At 40.4% G+C, this 13312-nt stretch overlaps 1 protein-coding gene across 3 annotated transcripts in view; it reads right to left on the reverse strand.

Annotated features, from left to right (window-relative positions):
- septin12 (septin 12) overlaps positions 1-13312 on the reverse strand; it is a 117269-nt gene that overhangs the window by 8603 nt on the left and 95354 nt on the right. For all 3 annotated transcript variants that reach the window (XM_033644104.2, XM_033644105.2, XM_033644106.2), the window contains 4 exons: positions 6790-6871; positions 3149-3286; positions 2281-2398; positions 1892-1987 (listed from right to left, as the gene is read on the reverse strand). In XM_033644104.2, the coding sequence (XP_033499995.2) occupies positions 1892-1987; positions 2281-2398; positions 3149-3286; positions 6790-6871 (434 nt within the window). The remainder of the gene's footprint in view (positions 1-1891; positions 1988-2280; positions 2399-3148; positions 3287-6789; positions 6872-13312) is intronic.

Below are 13312 nucleotides of genomic sequence, written 5' to 3' on the forward strand. Positions count from 1 at the left end.
CACCTGTGAGCAAACTAATGTTGATGCTCTGACTCAGTTTCACCAATTTCGTGCAGTTAGCAATAGGCCAGGTGTTATCAATGTATTATGGTAAATCAGGGTGTTTAAAAATTCCAAAGGTGTCTTTTCAATACCGTCAAAAACACAGACGCTCCTCTTTCTATTAAACTGAGACAGAGATGCTGTATTGGGGTGATGTAGTACACAGCACACATCACCAGAGGTCAGTCTCTACTGGTGGAACAGACAGCTGAGTTGAGAAAGATGGTGATTGCGATTGGTGGGGATACCATTACAGGACAAATAAAAAGGGAAAATTCCACGGCCCCCGTTTGAAAGTATTGTCACATGTAACTTTATCTTTAGATGACTTCTTCCAACTACAACAGCAGTTTATACACCACGTGATGCACACCGATGTGTCGGTATCTGTTGTGGCAACATGTGTCATCAGGTCCTCCAGAGAGAAAGGTGCTTATTTTCTATCTATTCATTATTCTATAGGCCTTAAGTATTTAAACCGAGTAAGACTTATATAAGTAGGCTTATTGCATATTAAAAACACAACACTGTAGGCTAGACCATGATATACAGCAGCTCAGCTTTCATGTTTGTTTTTTAAACACAAATACTGTCATATATGTACACCCAAGTAAAGTGTCAGGAAGGTATGAAGGTATGAAAAAACAGATACCACCCATGCCACCTAGTTGGAAATACTGCGTCTGTTCTGTCCACTGTTTTTAAATTGTAGTGCACGATCAATGTTAGAACCTGCATACTTCCTTGACTGTTACATTACGGGTTCTCTGAATGCTAGGAAGGAGTCTTTCCTTGCCTCTGTAGAGCCCGACTTGGAGGTACCTGTCCTAGCAAGAAAGCATCCCTGACTTTTAGAAGCACCTACTGTCCCTCTAAAAGACAACACGAGTTAACTATAATATACACACCAAACCAGGGTTCGCGTTGACCGGATATTCTCGGTCATTGACTGTTTTTTTTACTACAATGACCAGAAAATCTGAAGGCTGTCGGTCATTTTGACTGGTTGCAATTACCACCCCTGCCCACTTGGCGGTGGAGTGCACAGTCAGTGGTTTAAGTGGCTGCCGTTTTTACACTGCAGAGAAAAAGTCATTCATCTGCTTCATATAGCGTTGTTGACATAACGGCCTGGACACACCAGATGCGTTAGTGCCGCAGAAGTCCTGCGAGTATACTCGCAGGCGCTTGACTGTCCACACAGGCAGCGCATTTCTCCTGCACTCTCCGCACCGGTTAAACATCGACTCCACTCGTCTGTTCCCATCAGTACTCGTTTTTTCACTTCAACAGGTCATTTTAAACATGGGTAAGTCCATATTTTCATCGTTTTTTTATAACATATTAAGTTAATGACAATTTGTCATTGCCTGTCCATGTATTGACACATTGGCATATTCTTCTGTCCATTTTATTTATGTAGTTATGTCTGTAGGCTCGGTGACACAAAACTTCCTGTTTGGTACGATCTGCTCTATCCAGCTTGACAGAAGTGCTCGTGGCTCGCATGAAAAATAGACCAGACGCCTAACTGAAGCACTGCGGTGTGTGGATGTCTGTTCATCTTTTCGTTCATGTCTTTATTAATGCACACTTTATAACTTGCTTGTTGGATTTATTAAAAACGAACGAATGAAAATTAAATGTCTCTGAATATCTTTATTATCATTTAAAAAACGAAAATTAAAATGACCGGTAAAAAGAGATTATGACCGGATTTTTATGATCCTGTTGGTCAAAATGACCAGCGAGGAAAAAGTCTAGCACAACGTCTACACCAAACCCAATAATCTGTATATCTAGTAGAATGAAGAGTAATAAAAGACAAAGTCAGGAGTGGAGACATTACCCTGATCCTGTCATTGAGGATGCGTTCCTCTGGATCCTCATCATACTCTCTCTGTGGGTAAACATGTATCCCATTGGCTGCTAAGTCTTGCCTTATCTGTTGAAGGGTCAAAGGTTAAACACAGGTCAAACGAGTCAGGTTAACTGGTTAACACTGAAGGTGATATGTTAAGGCAGGAGACATGAGATTGAGCATGGCCATGACGACAGGTGCTGTAATGAACCTTAACTTAAGCAAGAAAACAGATTTTGCAATCCAATCAGAACATCATCTGCAGGACACTAAGGTGATCTATAGAAAACAAGCGTTAGTTGTTTGTGTGTGTGTGTGTGTGTGTGTGTGTGTGTGTGTGTGTGTGTGTGTGTGTGTGTGTGTGAGTGTTCCCTCACCCTCTCTTTAAACTCCTGTCTTTCCTCAATGGTGAGCGTGTCAGCTTTGGCGATGACAGGTACGATGCTCACTATCTTTCCCAACCTCTTCATGAACTCAACATCGATTGGGCGTAACCTAGAGACACATACAGATGGACAATGGAGGTCTATGGAGCAAGAATGTAACACTGTTAAAATGTTAAAAGTGCATGAAATAACATCCCAGCCAAGCTGAAACCCAAGAAAAACAAACTCTGTATTTTTAGCCATGTTGCAGCAAGACTCTGTGATGTTCCACTACTTTGTTCCAGACTGAAATATCGCAACATGAAATTTGGTACAGGCAACCATGGTCTCCAGACAATAAACTCCAGTGACCCCATGCTTTTTACTTTTGCACCAGTATGACGGTTTGTGTTGAATGACTCAACAAATATTGGATGGATTGCCATGAATTTTGGTTCAGCCACCATCAACCGTACTTTGTGTTTAATGCTCATGCTAAGATGGTGAACAAATTGTAAACATTATACCTGCTAAACATCACAGTGTAAGATTGTGGATTCATCGTTCTGTGTTCAGGGTTTAGCTGCACCTACGGCAACTACGTGCATAGGCTCTGAGGTCACGCCATAGCTGACCTGCTACATGTAATGCCAGTGTAGAAGACAGCATGAATGAGGCATTAAATAGCACTCTTCCTTTTCACTAAGAATTTGTCTATTGAATGTGTTGTGGTGATGCTAGTTTAATTCAACATGGTTTTGTCAATGAAATATGTGACTGAGACTATAAAGCCCAACATGCCTTTTAGGAAAGAAACCAAAATAAATCAGTGAGCCCTGTGTTAGTGCAAAGCTGAATCCAGGAGTGACTGAATACTGACCTGTGTCCAGTGGCAGGGAGAAAGTAGATGCAGCAGTGGACTCTGCTGTCTGGTATTCTCCTCTTGCGGTTGATATGCAGCTCCTCTCTCAGGTATTTCTCATACTGTTCATTGATGTGCTTCTCTATGGGCTCCCAGCTGGAAAGACGAGCAGTGGAGTCAGTCAGTGGCAGTGATAGTGGCAGTGACAGTGACAGTGGCAGTGATAACCAATCCCATGACCAAAACTGGCAATCTGCATATTAATCTGTTCTTACATTAATAATATAAATTAATAACCCTGTTGCCCCAAACCCATTAGTTCCTGCTGAAGACAGAAATGTTAACAAACAACTCAAAAATATATAGTGCCATTTTAACAAAGGCTCCATCATTTTTAACAGTGGACACACTGGTGCTCTAAAGACTATTTGGGACTAACTCAATACTGTCTACAGAGTGTGTTTGTCCATGGTCATGAGGGAAGATGTCACCCAATGTAATAGTGTGGCCCAGTTTTCATTCAGCACTCCAGCACACTGGATTTCGTATGAAATGCTGACTTTGAGGTTTAAGTGCTTCCTTTCAGCTCTGAGGCTGTTTGAGACACAGGACTTACAACCATATTAGGTGAAGAGAATAAGACTGTGCTGAGGACAGGGCAGGACTATAATCCATAACAAACAGACAAGACAACCAAAGAGACATGTAGCAAAGTCCTCAATCCAACTGACCACGTGCTCTACTGCTGCAGACCAGACTACAGGCAAAAAGCCTCAGAAACAAGCAGGAAATTAAGCAGGAAAAACCTGACAGGCCCTGTTGTGTCTGCGTTGTGTTGTCATTACTGAGGTTACTTGGCACATGACTATAAGAGGCAGAGGTGTGGACTCGAGTCACATGACTTGAGTTGACAAAATCAAAAAAGACTTGCAACTCAACTTGGACTTTAACACCAATGACTCGTGATTTGAGCCATTTGACATGAAAATACTTGATACCTTCCCCAAAGCCCAAAGATAAACAAGTATGATATGTAAAAAGTGTGTCACAAATCTATTCTTTTTTCCTTAATTTCATGAACAAATGCTGATGTTTTGATTCTCAGCAACCACTGTGTTTGAACCAGCATCCAATCCAAATCTTTCTCACTCTGAAGCGATCTAATACAGCCACTTGGTCAGTGATTTTGGTGTCAGACACTGATGAAAATTGACATCTTTTTACAATGGTGTGATACACCACCAGGTGGCGTGAATTTGAGGCACCACTGGACAACAATATAATTTAAGGAGCTGGAGAGTCCCTATAGAGTGGCCAGGAAGGGTGGTGCACAGGTCAAACTACCGCTGACTTTCACCCTGAATCCTGGTGTTCGCTTCTCGTATGAATGAAGAGCCAAATCATAGTGTTTTCAAGAAGTTACTTTAGCTTTATTTAAGGACAACAGTAATGTATAAAAGAGAAAATGCAGCTCTGAAATGTAGCAGACTCTTTTTCTGCGGAGGTCTGGATAAAAGTAAGGATAGTAAAACTGGGAATAAGTGATGTGACTGACGCCAGCGCCACACCAAGGCATGAGACGCCCGAGTTGCCCCTCGTCCCATATTGAAAAATAAAATGTACTGTCCCTTACTGATTCAGTACGGGATGCAGTTTGTCCCGTATTTCTGTGGAAAGAGTTTAATATTACTGGAGAAATATTAAATCAAGAGGAGAATGTCACAAAATGGCAGGTCTGTCACTCAGCGTCATTGTTGCCATAATTATGGAGACTCTGCTCAGGACTACTGTTAGCCCGCTCACTGACCTGCTGGCTGCTCGATTAAGTTATCTGAAGGTCCCTTTATGCCCGGATATTAAACTTATGGAGCTTATGGATTCATAAAGCCTCACATGCACTTATATCTCAGTCATTGTGGAGCTGGGCGCACATGCACGAGCTCTGTTTACTCTCACACAGTGAGACACAAATTGATGCAGAAACACCCTCATTAGATCTGTCAGTTAAAAATACGGCAGAGAAGAAGTGCAGTTTTATAGACTGTCTCTCACCAACGTGGTTCTCCGACAAAACAGCTGTCGTTACACGTGACCATTACGCACGGCTGTGGCTATTAATAGCGCCCTTGCCACTAACTCATCACGTGTAGCCCTACCTGCAAACCATCATGGCACTAATGTTTCAATCTTCATTACAACATGTCAGACAGATTATTGACGATTAATTTATAACTCTACAGCAGAAGTAACGTAAGTGGGTTGTCTAACAGAAGTAAACATTTACGAGAAACTCAGTGCGCCATATAGTTGCACTGGATTTAATGAAGCCCCTTTTTAGTAATCGAATTATTCGAGTTACTCAAGGAATCGTTTCAGCCCTACCAAATCATGATGTTTTTTTCTAAACATGACCATGTGCTTTTGTTGCACAAGGAAATAAATGTAAATGCAAGGTTTTACCAAAGTTGTAAGTGTATTTTGAAAAAAGACTGGATGCATACGCATAATTTGACACACTGTCCCTGAAAATCAACATGAAATGCACCCAGGATACCTTGCGTGTCATATATAGATGTCAAAGTTCACTGACCAAATGACAATAGAGTGTCTCAGGGTTGACATGTTTTTGTAGGCTGGCATGGAAGTTAGCATCGTCCTGGTTCCCTCAAAAAACCCTGTGGGATTTTTCCATTGGATTTTGAATTATTGCTGAAAGTAAGCTCTGTGGCAAACTAACATTAATGATACTGGCACATTTTGTTCAGCAAGAAAATCTTCACAAATTAAGACCATTTTTTCATTGAAGCCTAAATGCAAACGTTGTGGCTATCAACAAACTACGTACGGTTACTTAAGTCTCTTAAGCTTGCGTTAACCGCAGACCATATTTCAGGCATCTAACCAAAAAACCATTAAAAAAACACTGACTATGGAACGAGGGAACCGGGAGTGGTAAAATGCCAACTCATCTCTGGGTTTTGGGACTCATTCCTGGTACACTGTATATGTGACGATTTGGGAATGAGAACACGTGCTATCAAGTTGCATGAAAAAAACATAAAAACCTAATATAATGTTACTAAGCGCCAGCTGAAAAAATTATTCCAAAAATAATTTTGTTTGCATACAAAAACCTCCCGGCACTCGACAATAAACAAGTATGCAAAATGTGTGGGTGAAGAAGACCAAAGACGCAACAACGTCCAGCTTTGATCAACATTTGTAGTGGCACAAAGAACACTAAGTCAAGAGTAATATTTACATAGTTGGCAAGCTAATGTTAGCTTAATAGCTAAACAACTTTTAACAAATAAACACAAATCTTACAATCAAAATTAAAATTTCAAATGAAATATATTATTACTCTGATATTAAAATGTCATTATATTTGGTCAAGAGCACATTATGACTTCTTCTGGACTCCAAACTTTAAGTGTAGGACTTGAGTACAAAGACCTGAGTAAGGTTACTTGTAACTTGCAAAACAATGACTAGGTCCCACATCTAATGTTGGGGTTTAAGACAAACTTTCTGGTTTGGATTACAGTAACTGAACTCAATTATTTGCAAATGCTGTTGTAGCCAGATTTAGACAGCACCATCTTCTTCTTTGTCTCCGTCCATCTGTCCATTCTTGTATCCACATTCAAACCACTCACCAGTTCTCGTTGTTAATCTGGTCTCCAAATCCTGGAGTGTCAATCACTGTCAGCTTCATCTTCACTCCCTTCTCCTCAATCACTAGACAGAGGGGGACAGAGGCGGTTACATGTGCAGTAGTTATAATTTACAATATTAAAAGGGAAACTAAATAAGGCAGGCTTCCAATGAAAACAAAGCAGAAACACATTACATACACCGATTTTAACTAAGCTGGTCCTTTTCAATCATGTGCCAGTGTCCTTCACCAATCACATTACATTGTTGAGCAGTAGCAGATGATGTGTACTGAGGGGAGTAGAACCAAACTGGTTTACCAGCATTATCTTGCAGGTTCAGCTGGTCAGGCATATACTGTGGAAAAATAGAGGGGTGAACTGCCCCTTTAAAGTTTGGGGCCCAGCAGCAGTTTAAGGCTTAGTTGTTCAATGGTGTTCATTATGTCTTCAGTTTCTGATAATCCCTTTAGTTGTTCTTCTATCTCAGACATGTATTAGGGTGTTACATACCTTGACATGTTTAGGCTGAAACTTCCGCCTTCATCAGAAGTGTCACTTTGTGGCGGTTGTTTATCAGCTGAGCTGTCAATCAGTTGATGTCAGGGAGGCATGATGGTCACGCCTCCCTGACATCAACTGATTGACAGATCAGCTGATAAAGATGTGTCACAAACACCACCAAATGACACCTCTGGGGAAGGCGAAACACCCTAATACTTGTCTGAGGTAAAAGAACAACTAAAGTGATTATAAGTTTAAGGCTTAGTTTGGCGAAAGGATGAGGGTTAGGATTGGCCATGGTTATGGTAAACTGTTAAAAACATTTTAAAACAAACGTGTGATGATGAGATCAAAGTGATACCTTCACTGAGTCAATGTAATGCTCGCGTGTGTGGCGACATGCAGATGTTTGAGAAAAGCTGAGCAGCAGAGTAAAGACTATCATTTGAGTCCATTTCCATTGTTGAGTAAGCACTCAGGAATCACATCTGAGTGCAAGCATGAGAGCAAACATCTGGAACCTGATCATTAAGATTTTAACCTGCAATAAAGTAACACTTTGTGGCTGCCTCGACCAGTCAGCCTGTCAACAAAACAGTATCATAACTGGTTTCACTGGTTCACACAACTTTTACTAGAGAGGAAGAATTAACTAAAAAAAACAAGACATTGCATGCACTACAAACTTGTGAGTGCTGAATGCTGGTTATCTTGACTTGAACACAGTTGTTTGCTGTATGTAACAGCTGAATTCTGCATACGGTGGAAGTGAACTGGGCTTTCATCCATGATATAACTCAAACTAATTAATTGGCCTTACATGTCATCATCAACTTATGTACAGTGAGCAATAGTGAGCATTTTGATTCATGAATTTTGTTGTGATACTGAGTCATAAATACAATGGGACTAAATGGGCCTTCATAGGCTTTGATCCACTATAGCCCCTTTTACACTGCTAGATTCTCGGCGAATGTTGGACCGTTTTGCAGGCAAGCTGCGAGCGTTTAGACACACAGAGCCGAATTGGCGAGTTGATCTGAGGTGCCCAATTTCCGCCTCGTAGGTTAGTCATATTGGTGGAACCTTTTTGGTTTAAAAAAAATAAGGCGCCCTTCCGCAACAGGAGGGGCTGTTGATGACTTGTGGGAGGAGCTGTTGATGACGCCGCACGTGCGACCCACCGGCGGTGGACTAACAGGAAACAGCTGATAGCAGGAATGAGCAGCTAGTAGCAAGAGGGAAACGCAAACCTGACAGACACTGGAAAGATGAGCAACTGGGGAGACAAGGAATTGCGCGCCCTCCTTGCCCTCACAAACAAGGAGGCCATTAACCGTCAAATGACAGGAATGGTGAAGGATGTGCCGACTTACGAGAGAATCGCCGAAGGACTGACGGCTTCCCTCGGAGCAAGGCGCAAGTCATTAGTAAGTTATAGAATGTGAAGAAAAAGTTTTTTATGTTTTGTTACTTGCTCATGCCCCCCATTGCCCCAAAAAAGGCGCATTCTATAAACAAAAGTAGGTAGGCGGCATTTTGCTGCACTCCCCGATTTTGTTTTTATACTGCCAATGCTGAAAAAAGACTGATTGAGCCTTCCTGCAAATTTGCACAATTCCTATTTAAAAAGGGCTTATAACTCAGAATAACTCAAAAACTCTCCAGTTTGTATTATATACAGGTGTTACACTATAACTACAATGGGGATGGTTAGACAATAATGGAATTCATATCACTCAGACCAATGGCTGAAGGTAGTTAAAACAGGCCCTAGTACACGCTATTATGACGGGCCCTAAGGCACATTTATAGTTTATAGTTTATTTATAGTTTATGAGAGTAGGCATATATTTTACAACATATATTCTCATAGATTGCAACTGGCTATTTTACAAAAAAAGAACAAGAAAACATGCTGGAGATGGGTTTGCCTTTTCAAAGGCACATGTAGCAAATGGCAAATGGAGTTTTTCTTTGAACACATGGTATATTACTTAGAGCCTGTTTCCTGCCCAACATAAATTTGGAGGGTCCATTCTTTCTGTGGGCCCCACCATCCCATTGGCCTCAGTGCAACCGCCCTGCCTACACTGCCTTTATTTACGCTCCTGACGAAGACCCCTTCACTCTTCACTCTTTTGTTAAGTTGCAGACTTACTGTAAAAATGTTTGAATTATTTTCTTCCTCATCAATTTACACTCAATACTTTATAATAACAAAACCAAAACAGAATTTAAGATTGTTTGCAAACTTGTGAAAAAAGCAAACAAACTGAAATGTCACATTGACATAATTATTTACATTCTTAAAGGGATAGTTCAGGTTTTCTGGTTGTGTGGGGTCCTTATCTATAGTCAGTGTATTACATACAGTAGATGTCAGACAGCTGGTTCATACAGGGAAGCTGTTAACGGCTTCAGTTCCCCATCTATGTTCTCATCAGAGCCACCAGACAACCTGTAAATTTTTGTTATTGTGTGACTTTGGTGAATTATCCTTTTAAACTTAAGTCACACAATAACACAAATTAACTGATCAAGGCAGCAGTAGATCAACAGCTGGCTTTGCAGAAAGTGATATAACAGCTTCATTTCCCCCATCAGAAATCACAGTCTGGTGGTAAGATAAAGCACTGAAAAATATTCTAAATATCGAGTATACATAAAATGAAATTATTTTTTTCAGGTGGGATCTTTTTAGGTTGCTAAAATATGTTTTGTTGCTGACCCCATCCACAGCAGTACATTGCTTAGCTTCCATGCAGGACTCCACGACTCATCTGTCGTGTAACTATTTGTGTTCGGGGACTTTTTTCAGTCAGTGTTTTCAGTGCACTGTAGAGTCTCAGATTTTATTTGACACTGAAATTCAGCCCACAATGCAGGGGGACAGTAAAGCCCTAGAGATGATCTCTCTCTCTGTCTTTGTCTCTCTCTTTCTCTAACACTCTCTCACACACACACACACACACACACACACACACACCTTTTTACTAGGTTTCTAATGGGCTTTACAGTTGCTGGAGGGGTCACAACTGTTTTTCACTTCCCCGATTCTACTGGATTTATAGGCAGTGAGGTCAGCATGGCCTCAGACTGAGTTTTGGGAAATGTTGAGGAATTAGTAACTGTAGATGTCGAACTCCAGGTTTGAAGCTTCTGGGAAGTTTGAGCCATAAGGATTTTTACAGAGACAAGAGGTGGTAGCCAGAGGCCATTAGGCTGTAAATGCCTCTCAGTTTGTCTCTGAGACAGTGGTAGTAAATGTGAAGACTCGAGAACATTTAATTGCCGTTACTTACAAATAAATGAAAATAACCATATACTGTACAAACTAAAGCAGAATGAGCACATAGTGTTTGTCCTGTAATAAAGAGCTAAATGTCAGCTCTCAGGACACACACATAAAAATAGAGACACAGATCTGAGGGACAGTTTCATTCTGACAGCCCTGTCATGTGGAGGCGAGCCTCACTTCCTTATCTCTTCATCGCGCCACTTTAATTTCATGAACACGCTCCATGCACTTTGGTCCAGAGCAAGCATGTATCATGATGATTTGGGAGACCACTTTGACCTTTTGTCTGTTGCCCACACTGAGGTCTGAATTCCCCACTGAACACATCTAAAAAACTAATGTCTAATGGAACAGCTCTGTGACCAACCCTTTCTCTAGCTTCACAATCGAGTCACTATTTCTACTTGTACACAGGAAATATCGCAATCTAACACACACACACTGACTTAACTTTGCTGTGCACATCTGCTCCACAGAAGATGATTTAAGCCTGTCACAATAACTTCTTTTGCTAGACTTTATATTGTCCTAGAAATAATTGCAATTACCAATATTATTGTTATTTTGAGACTTTTTTTGTCACTGATATAAAATATAACAGCAAAATAATACAAGTACACCCTCTCAAATAAGAATATTTGTCATATATGAATTGGAATGATGGGTGGGGGAAAGATCTGCACAGCACAGTATTCAAATATTTTTGTATAGCAATATCGTATTGTTACTCAGACACCATGTATTGATTTTATTATTATATAAAATATTACTATTACAAGAAAAATTTGACTTTTGGTAGCCTACTAGAAAAATATTATCACTTGCTTTTTCTGTACACAAGATAAATTTCGCTATAATAAAAATGACTGAAGTGCACTGAACAGACTGAAAACTTGATATTATTAGATAATACAAAGTCTTCCTTTTGGGACATAATTTGCAGTTGAAAAAAGGTAATAAATCGTACTAGCAAAGTGTACCTAATAAAGTGGCCAGTATACTTATAATTATTTATTTTTTGGAAGTAGCCCAATAATAATCAGTTTAAGACTTGATAAAAAAATTGTAGAAACTGGGATAGCGCTGGTGACTAATAGACAAGCTTTGCAAAGCTCTGGGAACACAGCAGTTACCTCCATAATCCGACCATGTGCTGCAGTTGGCTCCCAGGGATGGACGACCTATGAGCTAGGCTGTTTGCTGGTGGATTTAGTGTGGTGGAGGATAAAGTTGTAAAAGGGCAAAACTACTACGGACAGACGTTTTGGGTTGCTGCCAGGGGATGGCAACTAACAACTATTGGGACAGTGCTTCTTCCACTCCAAAAGTGCAGCTGCAGGCTGCCGGTAAGCTACACTGTACGTCTTTGAAGTTTTGTTTTATTTTTCTTCGGACTTGCACAAGTAGGCAAGTAGTCCCTGTGCCCAAGTCTTAAAATGGTGGGGAAAACTCTGCTGTTCATTCTGGTATCATGTTGGCTACAATGTTGGTGATATTCTTTTGTGAACAAACACACATGTAAACACAATTTCGAGGTCAGCAAAATGATCGAGGTCATGTCCATATATTGTACAATAATTAAAGAACATAATTGTCATAATGGGCCCAGGATGATTTGATTTGATTTGATTAACGACATGACTATTCAAGAAAGCAAAATCATCAATATTTCCTTTTTTCTGTTCATTAACATGGGATGTACGTCACTGGCTGGACCTAACTGTTTATTTAACTCCTTACAATAAGTGTCTCCTGTGTTTTCAGTCATTCCACCACAGAATTAATTAGAAATTTTAAAATCAGTCTTTATCTGTATAATCATGGTTGTAACAAATACATCACCCTGACATGCTCAGTAACACTTTGGAGCGTAAAAATAAAATGGAGGATGTTGATGTGGGTTTGCTTCTGAGTCATGACCATATTTAGGCTTTTTGCTGCAATGCTGTGCTCTTCAACAGCATACTCTGATGGTTACATTTATACCTGGCCAGAGTTCTCCTCAGCAGTTTTTTCATGTTTTTGGTTTCAGAGTGTGCAGAGTGTAAATGTGACAAGCATTAAGAGATTCGTGTGAGAGTGCAGGAGGAGATGTTTATGGAGGATGTCATGGTCAGCAGCAGCCTCACATTTTTGGAGTCGCAGACAGAAAAAAGCAGTCTTCGAACAAAGGGAGACAGACTGTGTGTGTGTGTGTTTCTGTGTTTGTGTGAAAGATAAATTATGTTTTATATATTTGGCCTGGGGTTTTCTTTTCAAGCAAAGTGCGCGCGCGCACACACACACACACACACACACACACACACACACACACACACAAACTACCAGTTTTTACTTGTGAGAATTTTGCCTCAAGTAGTTGATGACATGTCACCTACTGCTGGCAGCTTTCATTTGTGGTTTTCACCACCTTCATAAATGACTTTCTCTTCTAGAGTACCAGAAGATCTGATGTAAGGCCGCTTAAAAAACACAGTTGTCATAACCAGCCTGTTTTGATTGGATGTGGTGAAGAAGAAAAAGGACATTAATCACCAATGCTGTATCCATTTCTCTTTATACATCCATGATATCAATGGTGATGTGCATTAGCATCCACCAGGACTCCTGCAGCACCTACTACATGTAGCTTTTGACACATAACAGTACTTCATCACACTGATATACAGATCCTGTAACTATCTACTATTACCATGCATCAGTCCTGCTCACAACCATATT

The sequence above is a fragment of the Epinephelus lanceolatus genome, chromosome 18, assembly GCF_041903045.1.
Source record: "Epinephelus lanceolatus isolate andai-2023 chromosome 18, ASM4190304v1, whole genome shotgun sequence".
NCBI lineage: Eukaryota > Metazoa > Chordata > Actinopteri > Perciformes > Serranidae > Epinephelus > Epinephelus lanceolatus.